The sequence below is a fragment of the Cucurbita maxima genome, unplaced genomic scaffold, assembly GCF_002738345.1.
Source record: "Cucurbita maxima cultivar Rimu unplaced genomic scaffold, Cmax_1.0 Cma_Scf00012, whole genome shotgun sequence".
NCBI classification, from domain to species: domain Eukaryota; kingdom Viridiplantae; phylum Streptophyta; class Magnoliopsida; order Cucurbitales; family Cucurbitaceae; genus Cucurbita; species Cucurbita maxima.
In genome coordinates this window covers 5024046-5038491 of record NW_019272028.1, presented here as the reverse complement: position 1 = coordinate 5038491, position 14446 = coordinate 5024046, and the positions used below count along the sequence as shown (strand labels likewise).

At 35.5% G+C, this 14446-nt stretch overlaps 2 protein-coding genes across 2 annotated transcripts; both read right to left on the bottom strand.

Annotated features, from left to right (window-relative positions):
* Window positions 1–2029: 2029 nt before the first annotated feature.
* LOC111487591 (phosphoglucomutase, cytoplasmic-like) lies at window positions 2030–12571 on the bottom strand. Its single transcript, XM_023135041.1, is given in 19 exon segments — window positions 2030–2412; window positions 2494–2610; window positions 2723–2855; window positions 3403–3479; window positions 3579–3754; window positions 3863–3944; window positions 4044–4107; window positions 5054–5147; window positions 5233–5395; window positions 5494–5593; window positions 5704–5763; window positions 6297–6397; window positions 6469–6588; window positions 7036–7098; window positions 7196–7309; window positions 9507–9562; window positions 10324–10405; window positions 11279–11332; window positions 12566–12571. Coding segments are annotated over 19 exon segments (1734 nt in total). The 3' UTR covers window positions 2030–2340.
* LOC111487099 (HMG-Y-related protein B-like) lies at window positions 12488–13630 on the bottom strand. The gene is made up of 2 exons (XM_023134335.1): window positions 13329–13630; window positions 12488–13246 (listed from the first exon to the last, which is right to left on the bottom strand). The coding sequence occupies exons 1-2, from the start codon at window positions 13401–13403 to the stop codon at window positions 12764–12766; spliced, it is 558 nt and encodes a 185-aa protein (XP_022990103.1). The 5' UTR covers window positions 13404–13630; the 3' UTR covers window positions 12488–12763.
* Window positions 13631–14446: the final 816 nt, after the last annotated feature.

The following is a 14446-nucleotide window of genomic DNA, read 5'->3' as shown; positions in this document are numbered from 1 at the left end:
TTTTTTTTTTTTTTTTTTTTTTTTTGAAATTATTAAACAAGGAAAATGTTTAATTAATTAATTAATAAAAAAATAATATGGGAAAAGAATTTGAAGGAGATGTGAGAATGGACACCACATGCAAAATCCAACCATTGAATAAGACACGTCATTTTCTCTCCACGGGACTTGTTTCTTATTTTTATTTTAATACAGGGTGGGACCACGTGGTTGCTTATTTTTGGCTTTTTATAATTTCTTATAAATTATAACTATAATCTTCCATAAAATAGACCTTCTCAAGTACTTGGAGACCTAATATCGATAATGGAAAAGGACGTGAAATGTGGGTTCAAGCATTCAATGATATATAGAGTAGAGATTCGAATCTATGATATTTTAATTAAGATTATATCGTTTTCAATCACATCTAATCTTCCTAAGCTCAAATTAGAGTTTTCATTATACTGTTGTTCTAAGCTTGTGTGTCACAAGATCTAACTTAATGGTCATATCTATACAATCTAACTTTTTTGAGTTCATCACAATCATTGGATTCACATGGTTTCAATCCATGATTAGGTTTATATCATCCAGCTCTCTTGAACACCTTTAAATCACGGGTACTATGTGATCTAACTCATTTGTACATATCTCAACATTGAATTTATGAGGGTTTCAAATAATGTACCTCAACAACAACATTATACATGTTGTTTTTATTTTGTTTCCCTTCCTCGACCATTCTAACAATAGCTGTAGTGGGCTCATTGTTTGGGATCGTTGGGCTCTTCGCCCAAACTTCATTGTCAGCCCACTCCCACGAGACATAGTATGGACTACCTTTCTCATTGTCGATGCTTCCCGCTTCCTCCTCCGACTCATTCGATCTTGAGAAGCACTAGAAGATTCATTCTAATCAAAGTCGTATTGCTCTCCATTACTTAGCCTCTTATAACATTTGACATTGATCAACGAAATGGCGAACTCTTCGTATAGGCTTGCTCGACCCAGCTTCTTTCTCAGGCCTTTCCACCACATAAGAGTCTAATTTATCATTTGATTCAAAGGGCAAATCAGATGCAATTGGAAAAGCAAATCATTCAAAATCTTAAATTATCAATATTAATATTTGAGTTAATAATTGATTATGTAAATCCAAGAATATTAGTAACTAAACAGAACATAAAAATTGACTAGGATATGATGAATTACATGTTATAGATTGGGTTAAGCTATTTTTTGAGATCTAATATAGTTGCTACAGTTGTCAATTTCTTCTACGTAAACAATCCTTGTCAAATAATGTATCCAACTCCACTTTATTTATATATATATATTAATTACTGAACAAGTTTAAAAAATAAATAAATAAATAAAAATATTCAAGGGACATTGACCAAATTCTTCACATATACAAGGAATGCATGGTCAATACGCCTATCAAGAAATGTTCTATCAATATACGCATTTGTTCTTTGGAATAATAAGTTTGAAAATAACACTACTTTAATTTTAATGTTAAAACCAACACTTCAAAAATCTAAATCATCTTTACCGATAACCATTTGTCGATCAGTTCTCAAACTGCCAACTTGGATCGATCACTTCACATTGCTAAACGCCTCACTAGCTAATTGTCAAATATGTCGAGATGGATTTCGAGATTTTCAATTTTTTTTTAATCATTTGAATTTCTTTTTTTTTCCATTTCAAATTTTGATTTCACTTTTTGAAACTGGTCGGCCACTTCCTCCACCATCGGTGGCCGGAGGTTGCTTGCAAGCTCATATTCCTAGTGGTTTTTTAGTGGTGTAGGAACCTTCTCCACGACACGACAGGAAGGGCGGCAGATATGGTGGTGGCCCAAGATGGGAGTATCGATTATTTAGGACGATATCGGAGGCAGCGGTGGAGGTGAGGAAGTGTAGCAGAAGGTTTGTTATATACGTGAAAGGTGGAGTTTACAGAGGGAATGGTGTGATTAAGAAGACGATGAAGAATGCTTTGATGTACAGAGATGGGATTGGTTCGACGATCGTGATAGCTATGAAGAACGTCCAAAATGGATCAACCAGCTTCCAATCATCCACTTTTGGTTTGCAAGTCTTTACGTTCATAGCCATGAAGAACGGAAGGTTTGTAAGTACATAATATTCAATAACAACTTGGCTAAACCTTTCATAAGAAAGAAGAATCAAGATTATTAGTAAAATCAAACCAAAATCTGTGTAGGCTAAAGTTTTTCCGCAAAACAAACACTCTGGAAGCACTTGCAGGGATAGTTTAATAGATCTTGCGCCATCGCAACACCAATTATTTCTTCAAAATCATGGGGGTATAACTCCTACTGCAACCCATTTATGTAATGACGGTAGGAGCAGATCGGCCGGTGAATTCTTGCATTTTTGAGAGCTTAAGAGCAATTTCCACCTGAAACAAGAAGATAACCCAGTCAATACAAATCAAAAAGAATTTTTACCGTTTCTTTACTAAATTGCGGAGAGATCTAACCAGAGGAGCAAGAGCTTCCTGAGAATCTCTCCCCGTTTTTGATGGATCCTTCTCATATTGCTCAATGTAGAGCCGAATTGTTGCACCTTCAGAGCCAGTTCCAGACAGGCGGAACACCTGCAACCATGTCAAGAAGGTTGAGAATATATAAATCGTCATGTTTACTAAAACGTGCTCTCACAAATATCAAATAGGGACCTTGAAAGGAAGCTCCGAAAATTTAACTTACCAGTCGTGAACCATCCTCAAACAAATATCGAATGCCCTGGTGCTTTGAAATGGAACCATCAACAGGATCTTTATACTCAAATTCATCACCATGAACAACCTTTGACACATCTGAACGGATTCCCTTGACAATCCTGCATCGAGTGCGAGTTTTTATTTATCAAAGAGGGGACATAATTAAATCAAAAGATAGTTCAGGGAAAAATAAGGGTTCACAACTCTTCACCAACAAAACAAGATAAGATACATAAACAAGATTTTCAAATTTAATCAAATAACAAACTGAAGCTATTAACAATTGAATTTATTAAAAATGAAGATTCAGAGAATGTAGCTCAGTTTCAACGAACAAATCTGTTTCTAAATGATAGAACACTCATTCTCTATGTGGAACTCACCCTCGGAGTGTTACACTTCGTCCAAAACAAAGATCGTTATAAATACTCCCTCACAAGAGTCTAAAGTTCACTACCAGGGGCTTCCCTTATAAATGAAAAACAAAATCCCTAAAGATTTTCCATTTTGTACTACTGCATTCCAAATAAACAGTATCTGGGTAGTATCACTTAAACTACAAGTCTAGATCAGAACCCTATTGCAGCGACATCACTGAGTGCCAACTGCACATAAGCTAGATAACTAGTTCACTTTGAAGAGGAAGAATAAACACGAAAGGCATACCCATTAACTTCATCAAGTGAAGATTGCAGCTTCACCAAATTTGCCATCAGTTCCTTTGCTGCTCCAGCATCAACATTCTAAGAACACAAGTAACAAAATACCATTCAAAAGATATGTCAAGTCCAGGTGCTTATAACATTTGCATCTTAAAAAATCTAAATAACCAAAACTAATACCTCGTAATCATATCTAGTATAATAATGACGACCGTAAGTGGCCCAATGTTGGCGAACTATGTCTTCAACAGTCACAAGCTTTCCACCATTAAGGTTGCCCTTGTTTTTAAAAGCGAGAATAGATAACCAAGCTAAAACTGCCCAAATTCCATCTTTCTCACGAATATGGTCAGATCCTGTTGAAGAAATTAGTTAAAAAAAATAAAAGAAAATCAGTTTAATACGGAACCTGTGAACTCTGGAACGACCAGAAATTCAAATAAACTAAAAAACCCGTGGCTGACCAGTTCCAAAACTTTCTTCCCCACAGACGGAGCACATTCCTGCATCCATTAAATTACCAAAAAATTTCCAGCCGGTGGGCACCTGGAGAACGTATATAGTAATAACAAATATTGCTCATTAGTACACAGGATGCAAACAACCTGCGAAGTTTAAGATAAAAGATCCAAGTGTGGAATTGACCTCAAAAAACTTCAAGTTCAAGTTTTTGGCAACCACATCTAGTGCAGCAGAGGTTGGCATGCTCCTAGAAATATTATGGTTAGAACACCAAATAAGTTCAATGATTTTTCTAAAAGACTTTAAAATATTCAAGTGATGCTAAAGAATAAAGCAAGTTCCCTGGTAAATATACGTAAAATTAGATTTTCATCACCAAAAGTTGTTGAGTTCTTCCAAAATAAACTTAAAACATATGACTCATTCACCATAACACTTGTCCATTAACATATTATTTAAATCAACCCGACTTTACACTTACCCAGTAACCCAAAAAACTACCATGCCTAATTATCAAAATCATATTTTTATTCAAGATTAGATCCTAATGGTTTAGTTTTTATTCATTAGTTCATTTAACAACAACAAACCTTGGACTGGAATTACTTCGAATTTTAACCAACTTTGCAAATTGAACCGTGGATTGAATACTAGCTCGGAAGTAATGCAATTTTATACAGACCAAAGGGTCACATCTTAGCAATGTAAGTCATGGCATAACCATCTCAAAGATTGGAGGTCCTCATGCAACAAGTATGATAATATAGTATACAATTTCCAGGAAAGATAAACTGGCTTTCAAGTGTAATCATTAAACCAAGGTCCGTTGAAAATAATTTTGTACAATTATGCTTGCTTTCTCTTTTTTTCTGTTTTTTTTTTTTTTTTTTTGGCATGTTCTTAACATTTCTTCAAACTTGAATTCTTAGCTATATTTCTTTTTAAAAAAAATTTAAAACTACTTTTGTTTTAGTTTTTCAAAACCTGACCATGATTTTGGGATGTTTTTTAACCATTTCAAATTTTGGCTTAGATTTGAAAATTGTCTCACGAAATAGATTGCAAAACAAGATATAAGCTTACAGAATGCAACATAAAGGGATCTCGCCAAAGATGGGGCACGGAAACAAAGGCAGAATAGTAGCTAAGGAGACTTGGGAGTGTAATAAAAGTTGAGCAACAGAAAGTAGCACCTGGCGACACCCTTCAAACCAGCAGAGAAGTATGGAATAGCTTCAACAGCATTAGCAGCAATAATGGCAACAGAGTCTGAAGGAGTGACAAAATCTGAAAAAGTACAATAAAAAATATAAAGAATAATTGAAAAGAAAATGTAATTACTTATCGGAATAAATTAATTAGGCAATGCTACACTACCTTTTACCAAGGACCATATTGCGATCTGCATCACCATCAGCAGCAGCACCAAATTCTGGAGGTTCTTGTCCAGAGCTTGATTTACCCAATCCCATACGAGCAACCAATTCCTTGGCATAAGTCAAATTGGGGTCAGGATGACCTCCTCCAAAGTCCTCCTGTTATATAGGTAAAAAATAATATAGAAAAGTAAAAAATGAGATTTAAGCAATGATCACTTACGGAAAGCCAAACTACATTCCAAAGGGAAAATGACCTTTGGTACGCAGTTCAATAATGAGCTTTCTTGCGCACCAAGCTCTTCCACAAAAATACGTTTTGCATAAGCTCCAGCGACACCATGTAGAGCATCATAACTTCAAAAGGTATGAGTTGATCTTAGTATTTAAGACCACAACATTAGAGATTACACATATAAGGAGGCTAATGTTCCTCTGAGAAGGATCCTCTGTGGGGCTCTACATACCAGAATGAGAACTTGGGAGAGGATAGAAGCTTGCGGATAGATTCAAAATCAAATATTGACCTGGTTAAATTTAGAAACCCAGCGTTAAGAGAAATGAAACAAATTGAACGCAAAAGGCTATCACAGAGATTAAGACCCCCAACAATAGAAGCTTACAAATGCAATTATCAAACATCCAAACAAGAAATACCATAGAAAGGTCAACACCATGAGACACTTTCCGAAGCATACCTTCTAGACCGGATGAGGTTGTTGACCTCTTTACTCCTTACATAAGAAAGTTTCGAGGGGAAAAACATTTAAAAATCCATCTAGTTGTGAGAAAAGTCCATATTTTGAAGAAGAAAAATTAAACACACACTATCTCAGATTGACAAGCTAAAAAATGATACTAGTTGACTAGTGAGTGAGGGTTCAATATTATTTTGAACTGAAGGTACCTGTAACAGTAAAGTAATCACAAACGCCTTCATCAAGAAGTAAAGGAAGGCACACAACAACAAAAGAAAAAAAAAAAATGGAGGGAGAAATAGCAATAAATAATGATATGACATGTAATCATGAAGATAATAATATTGAGCAACAAAGCTTACTTGATCAGCTTCACATAGTCACTGGCTGAATCAAAAACCTCAACATCAAATTGTCCTTCAGGTCCGCAAAAGTTAGAAACACTTATTGCAGAAATGTCCACCTAAGACAGACAACATAGAATTAAGTTCGGAGTATATAGAAGTTTTAATATGAGAAGGAGTGGGAAAGTACGTTGGGTAGATCTTCAGCAATTAAGTACTCCTTTACTGACTTTGTGTTTTCGTAGATCTTATCAGTAATTCCCTCCGGAGCAGGGCCACCATTTTCCATGTTGTATTTAATACCGAAATCCTGCAAAGGTTTTTTACCCAAAATAAATACAGTATAACAAATAATAAGGTATTTAGATAATAGTAACAATTCTATGTCAGCTAGATTTTCCAATAGATCTTTTAGTGCATGCTAACTCTTCATGTACTTTTCAGAGGTACCGCATGCACTGAGGCAGGCAAGTACAGAAGGCATAGGAATGCAATTCTTTAATTCTTAAATCATCCTCAAGGAGTGCACAGCTTACGATGACCAAAAAGAATACAACCAACTCCTGGGCAATTTTTTTATTAAGCTTCCTATCTAATATATGAGAAAGGCCATTCATTTACAGGTATTGCTACCTTTCCCCCTTTAAGAAACAAAAGTATTGAAAAATTGCAAGATATCGCCCGATATATATTCACTTGATTTGGGAACATTACTCAGAATGGAGAAAAGATAAAGTAGCAAATAGATGATAACGACCTCATGGGGACCTCCTGGATTGTGACTTGCAGTCAAAATAAATGCTCCTGATGCTCTGGATCCCTGGTACGAAAGGCTACTTTTATGGCCATCATTACTAAAAATTATTATCATCATGAAGCAGGAATTGTAGCTTATGTATAAAAGTAAATTCACTCACATCAACCCCGACTCTTTCACGTATAACAGCAGACACAGCAGGAGTTGATAGCAAGCCATTTTGACCAACCCAAATACGGCGTGCCCCATTTGCTGCAGCCATCTTGATTATAATCTGTCATTAAAACATGAGAATATAAAACGTGAGTTCCATGACATCAATTAAGTAACACATGAAATGTAAAGTGGAAAAACTAAAAAAAGTTTTGAACATGATCCTAAAAATAGACTTCCATTAACAAAATGTAAAAAAAAATAATAATAATGGTTTCACATGGGCAGTCGAGAGTTTACTTCCAACATAAAATGGAAGTCCATTAGCAATACTCCCTACCATGCCATTTAGGTGTCAAAAATTTAAATTTGGAAGAATAAATTGTTCTCGCCCATTTCTCTCTTTACTAATATTGCAAAATGAGATTTCCTTGATAGGATAAGAATCATTCATATTTCCGCAATCACTTGTACACCTTTGCTTCTTTTTTCGGCATAATGATATCAATCATCGATTCAAAAGGGAAAAGAATACAACTTGTTGACTCAGAAGTCAGACAGTATAGTGCATATGAGTGCAAGTGCAGACAAACTAAAAGGAATAGCAAGATCGTATCTTCTAAAATAAATAAAACCAAAAAATAAGAATTGAAGCCTTAGAAAACAAATTGTATAATTAAAAGGGCAAAAGGTTGTTACTTAACTAAATAAGACAAATTCATAACATTATAGCTCACTCACCAATAAGCAAATTGTTTTAAAACCCAATCCATATAGTTCATCCTGCAAAGCAAGACCTTCTAGCCAAAGAATTTAATCTTCTTCGGAATTTCAATTTCCCACAATGTGAGGAAAGAGGGACAACCAAGGGAGAGGAATTGCTTACATACAGAAAAAAGAGTTATAGGAGAACCTCTTCGATGGGTTAGGAGTCCAAATATGGCAATCCCTACTACCAAGGGCAAACACAAACCCGCCAAGAAAAGAAAGAAGCTCCACAATAACCGTCATTTACCCATCCAACAAGGAATATTGGAATCCCAAGGGAAGAACACGAATGAGAAAGAATGGATGCAGCTTTTTAAAAGAAAAATGATAAAGGTGGGGAAATCTAGAACAAAGAAGAATATCGCCAACCAGGTGCCTTCCCAAAAATAAGTATGGACCCATTACCTGCTAGACATTAAACAAACTAGGAAAATAAGGTAATCCTAGAAGAGGTCACTTTCCAAGGGTTCCTAAAAGTTTCATTCAAAGCCTCAAACCCTTACTCAAGGCTCATTTAAAATAGTGAAGAAACACGATAGCCACTTAGCCAAGAGAACTTTGTTCCAACACCTCAAGTTCTATCCACTCAGAAACCTCATCCCAGCTCACCAAATGAGACCCTCACCCCTCATCTTCATATCTAACAAGATGTAATTAACTTGACAATTGTGTTCAATAAAGTTACCATCAACAGAAAGAACTTTTAATAGATAAAATGTAATTATTTTTAAAATAAAAATAGATATAATTGTAAATATTGTCATAAGATGGGTAGGAATCATCCCAAGTGTTTTAATCGTGCGAAACTTCACCAATTTTCTATTAACTTTTTCCTTTCCTCTCTACCTTTGTTATGGACCGCATTCAAAGGCATTCTTCTCTCTTGTTAAGGCCATAATAGTGATAGTGCATCCATCGCAAGGAGATATTGGAGGGCATGGGTCAAATCCTTTGGAGATGCAAGTTCACTAGCTTGATTTGCGACTCCTTTTGAGAAGCGTGAGTATGGTTAGCAATAGAGATTGTCAGCTTACGCTGGAGGAGATGTTATTCCACCCACCCTTTCATGATAAGTGTAAGTTGGTGATCTTATGCAAATTATTTGTTTTTCAATTTTGTGGAATCTTTGGCTAGAAAGGAATGAGAAACTTTTCAAGGGGTTTAGGAAGATCGAAGGATAAGGTGTGGGCCTTACCCAGATTTAACGTCTCTGCATTTGAGTCTAAAGATTTTTGTAACTATTCTCTATTATTTTGGATTTGAGGCCTTTTTTTTTTTTATCACCACAGATCTTTAGTTATGGTCGGGCCCTCTTTTTGTTGGGCGTTGTGTTTGCATGTCATTTATATTCTTTCATTTATTCTGGATGAAAACTCTGATTCTAGAATTATTATTATAATAACAAATAAATAAATAATAAAGAAGATAGTTATAGTAAATACAATATCGGAGAGTTATTTCATTTTTCATTGATTTCACTTGAATTTCCCTTCAAATCCATTCCTGAACAGAACACTGCAATCACTATGAAAATAGACTTATCATAGTACCTGAATAGCATCCTTTGAATAATAGCGTCCATCTCCAGATACAACAAGTGTAGCACCTATATCCATAAATAAAAGTTTATAACTAAATGAACGTGCATAAAAGTAATGCTCCAGTAGAAAACGGAAGATAGGTAATTAAGAGTAGAGGTTAAGTGAAGGAACTAATGAGAAGGCCAACAAACGAACTATAGTTAGATATTGAATTCTGTATCTGGACAGAAGATCAAAAGTTGAGTTGAGACCCAGGCGTAAAGTCAAGAGGGAGGAGTCAAAGGGCTCTATGCAGAAAGAAAATGCGAGTAAAGAGAACATCACTGGAACGACTGGAAGTAGGAAAATAGAATGTTGGCACCTAATTTGTTTGTCAAGTAAGGCACAAGCACCACCATCAATGCTAAACAGGTAAAGATTAGGAGTTCGTAATGATGAAATTGATTAAACACATCATAAACAAATTAATAAATAAAGAAAAGAGGTAGGTCCGAGAAATTTTGGTCATCAACAGACAGTAAAGAATTTTTTTTTTTTTTTTTTTTTTCTCATCTAAAGGATGTATTCCCATAATTGTTTATCTTCAATTATTAAGGTAGTAAACCAAAAAGGGGTGAGCATACTTACTTTCCAGTTTCCACACAATACTTATGGTAGGGGAAGTTTGTTGTAGTTCTAGGATTGTGTAAGATAAATATATGCAATCACTAGAGCATCTTATTGCACCTCTTTCTAAAAGCTATTCGGGTGATTGATCAAACGCATCATAAAAAGCAATCAGTTCTACGTAATAGGGAAGTTAAATTTTAAATGAAAGAACCAGTACCTCTGACTTTTTCAGCAGTTAGTGCGTTAAATGTTGACTGAACAAAATTCTCCAAGTACTCCGGTTGAATGAATACTTTTACCTGGTGGAAAAGGTCCAGTCACATAATATCAAATTAAAATGTGCAGAAAACAGTGCAAAATCGTATTGTGTATAGATCAAGTGGCATCCGGAGTAATTATACTGTCAAATTGGCGGATGAAAACAGATAAAAGATTATTCCCTTTGTCAAATTTTCTTTTATCTCATTAAATAGGAATTATCACGCAGCATGGCCGATGATTGAGATGCAAAAATACTTTTCCAAGATGATCTACTTTAGCTACCATAACCATTCTAAGGCAGTTAATTAAGGCACCAGATCTAGCGCAGTTTTCCAATATGATCGAACTCGGAACATCCGACAATGTTGAAGAGAAGTACAAAACTTAAACAATAGATAATGGATTCAAAGAAATAGGAAAGCGGAAACGATTTAAAATAAGAGAGGTCGATTTCTTTGATTGGAGAGAAGAACACAAACCAACACGTGATGTATCCTATAAAAACATGGAGCGAAATAGCTAAGAAAATCAAGAAGATGCAACGCACATGCATCACTCAAAAAACACAACATGAGCGCACCAAATTAATAAAGCTCAAAGACGCAAGCAGAGAAATCATGAACAGTGAGTAAATTATTTAAAAGCACAATAGAAAACCATAGCCAATCAATCAATAAGGAACTCAGAATCCTTCTCCTACACATCAACAGGAGATGTGGTCGAATGAAAATCACAATAGATGAGTAGGAATTACGAAGCAGCTGGATCCAAAAACAATGCAATTAATAAATCCGAAAAATCAAAACAAGAAAGTGCAATCAATCGAAGTAGAGGCAGTATCCCGATGGCGATGGGGAAATCATAGACGAAAATGCGAGGAAAGGAAGGCAAAATGAATGAAGAGAAACAACCTTCTTGCGGAGGCCAGAAGTACCGGGCTTCTGGCCATCGATAGGGGCGGTGTGCTATGCTACCCCATCTATTCGTTACAGATGAAAATACGGATCCATATCACAAGAGTGCTGAGGGAATGTTTAGACGAATCCGTATGTCGTCCATTCCTAGTGGGACCTACAACAATGACCTTGTGCTCTACTTGTTTCTTATGCTCACAATGTGTATCAATTTCATGGAATGCACATGCACAAACAAATCTGGTCTAACAATCTTAACAAATTTTATTATTGGGGTCATAGGTAGATTAAATGTGTTTGTTGGAATTGGAGCCAAAGCCAAAATTCAAATGGGTTGGGCCCAAAGCCAACTAAGCTCAACCCTACACACGTCATCAAAAGATCCAAAGAACACATTTAAGGAAGAAGAAAGTCAAAAGATTCTTTGAAACTCTTAACTAATCTTCTTTCAAGATTAGAAAGACAAAATCTCTTTTAAACACTTGAATTATTTAAGAGGTCGATCATATAAGAACATCAATATACATTAATTAGAAACCAATGGAACTCCAATTAGAAATTAAAAATTAAAAATTAATTTCAAATTTGAAAGAGAGGGAAATTTCATGGAATAAAATTGAAGTAAAAAATAATAGTTTTGAAAGGAAAAAAACCATAATAACAACACGACAGAGTTTTTGTGGATACTAGGCATTAATAGAAAGTGTATTGCAAAATGGTAAAAATTAAAAAATAAAAAAGAAAGAGGAAAAATATATATATATATATATATAGCCAAAAATTGAAAAACAGGAATTGTGTGAAAATCTGAGGCGTGCAGCCCAAAAGTAATTTTGCTGACACTAAACAGGACAGCATTACCTGTAAAGTTTTTTGCTTTCTTCTATAGTTTTTAAATAAAAATCTAACCATTTATCATTCTTTCTTTACCATTTAATTTAATTTAATTTAATTTTTTTTTTTGGGTTGGATGCCACGTCATCAATACCTTCACCTTATTTTTTAACTTTAAATTTAAGGGAATCCTTTTATTATTTAAAAATTAAAATAATAAAACTATCTATACCTATCCCACGAGAACACTATGGAATTTGCTATAAAGTGAATCAAATAAATGCTCAAATTAAAGTTAAAGTGGTCATATAAATTAAGACCATTTTCTTTTTTTTTTTTTCTTTTTTGAGAATTTAAAGAAATGCGGAAAGAGGAGGAAAAAAAAAGCCTGAACAGTCGTTAAAATTAAATTACATGCAATTACAGTCTCCTAACCCCCACCAGAATTACAGCCATTCAGCACCCGCCACGTAATGCACAGAAGAAGAAAGAAAGAAAAAAATTAATAATTTTTAAAATTAGGAAAAAAAAATAAAAAAACAGAGCAATTCCCGGAGAGATCGACCAGCTAAACACAACCTAAACAATTTCATCTTTTTCTCTCTCTATCTATCTCTCTCTCATCCTCTGTTTTTTTTTAATCTCCACTCAGCACCCAACTGGGGCGACGGCTGGCTTAATCTTCGGCGGCCGCCCTCTACCTCGGGGCGGACTAGCAACCGGAACCGACGTCGGCGCTGGCTTTGGGTACTTCGGAGGGCGGCCACGTGGCCTTCCACTTCCCGAGGAGGGTTTCTTCTTGGGCTGCGAAATGGGAGCGAATGGATCTCTGGATTTGGGTGGGCGGCCACGTGGGCGTGGAGGAGATACGACGGTGCCCGGCGGGAGAGGGACTTTAGGCTTGGGAGGACGACCACGCCCACGCTTCGGCGGCGCGTTGGGATCGGGTTTCATGTAGTTGTTTTTGACGAAGAGGAGTTGGCCGGTTTGCTTCATGACGTCCAAGTGATGGGTAAGGAGCGTAGTGAAAGCTGGGGGCAGATCGCCGTAGGTGGACTCGATCTGCTTCGTAAGCACCGATTTGCTCACTCCGTTTTTGTCGTTGAGAGCGTCGATCGCTGACATAATCATCTGTGAAACAAATTCCCAAAATTTAATCAAAGACAAAATTGACGAAATGTAAACAGAGCGTGGAGTGGTAAAATTAAGGCACCTCGGGGTAGTGAGGGAGTGAGGGGGCCGGAGGAGGTGGCTGCGGTGGGTTGTTGAGTTGATCGGCAGTGGCCATGGTGGCGACGGTGGGATTATGGATAGAGAAAAAGGAAGAGGAGAGAGAAACACTGTAGGTTTGGTGGGAAGAAGACGATGGAGGACAGGGAAAGGAGAGGATTTAAAAAGGGGAAATAGGTAGAGGAGGGGATCGGAGGGAGGAGCAGGACAAATCTGACGGCTGGGGATACAGAGCTAAGGGTTAGGATCCCAGGGTTGGAATTCATCTAATGCGGTTGTCCACACGGATCGTTGACGTGGACTGTGGGACCTACTTATCACGTCCCTTCTTTATTTATTTATTTATTTTTTTTTTTGTTTGTTGTTCTTTTGGTACCAAAAACTAGCTCCGAGTTTCAGATAACCACCACTCTCAGTATTCCGTGCTGTTCCTGCTCCTACGAGGATTATTTTTTCTAATTAAAAAAAATAATTAATTAACTTCATTTCAATCACATCAAACTCCAATTTTTATTTCTTTTTCTTAATTTCATGTTTTTTTCTTTTCCGCCTGCCTTCTTTATTTTATTTTGAGAAAATAAGAATATCATTGAAATTGTTCGGACCCACTTGAACTATCTCACCCAAATTATAATTATTATTGGGTTGGGTTAAATTTTTTTAATTTAAATTGGATTAAATTTTTCTAAAATAATAAATTTAATTCGATTAGTAGGTTGACATTTTTTTATCAATTCAACTTTACCAATCCAAAAATATTTGACATTTGTAAGTGATCGTATTATAATTTATAAATATTTAATATATTGATATTTATAAGATTTTAGTTAATAATATAACATGTACAGTGGATAATTACAATTTTTTTAAATAATTTTTTTAAAAAAGAGAGCTACATGACAGACAAATCTAAAAATTTTAGTTGTTTCAAAAAATTTCTTAAACTCAAACTTATATACACTCTTATTAAAATATTTTAATTTTATATATATATAGACGGGAGTAATGAAAATTAGTAGGAGAATAATTTAGGTAAGGTGAGTTTATGTAGGTGGTGGAATTAATAAACTCATTGCACGTGCCAATGAGATGAAAAACATC

Excerpts from the sequence above, each read along its gene's own strand:
- LOC111487099 (XM_023134335.1), bottom strand. The coding sequence starts at position 13,403 with ATGGCCACTGCCGATCAACTCAACAACCCACCGCAGCCACCTCCTCCG. Across the intron at positions 13,247-13,328 it reads CACTCCCTCACTACCCCGAG|ATGATTATGTCAGCGATCGA; the intron begins GTGCCTTAATTT and ends TTTGTTTCACAG.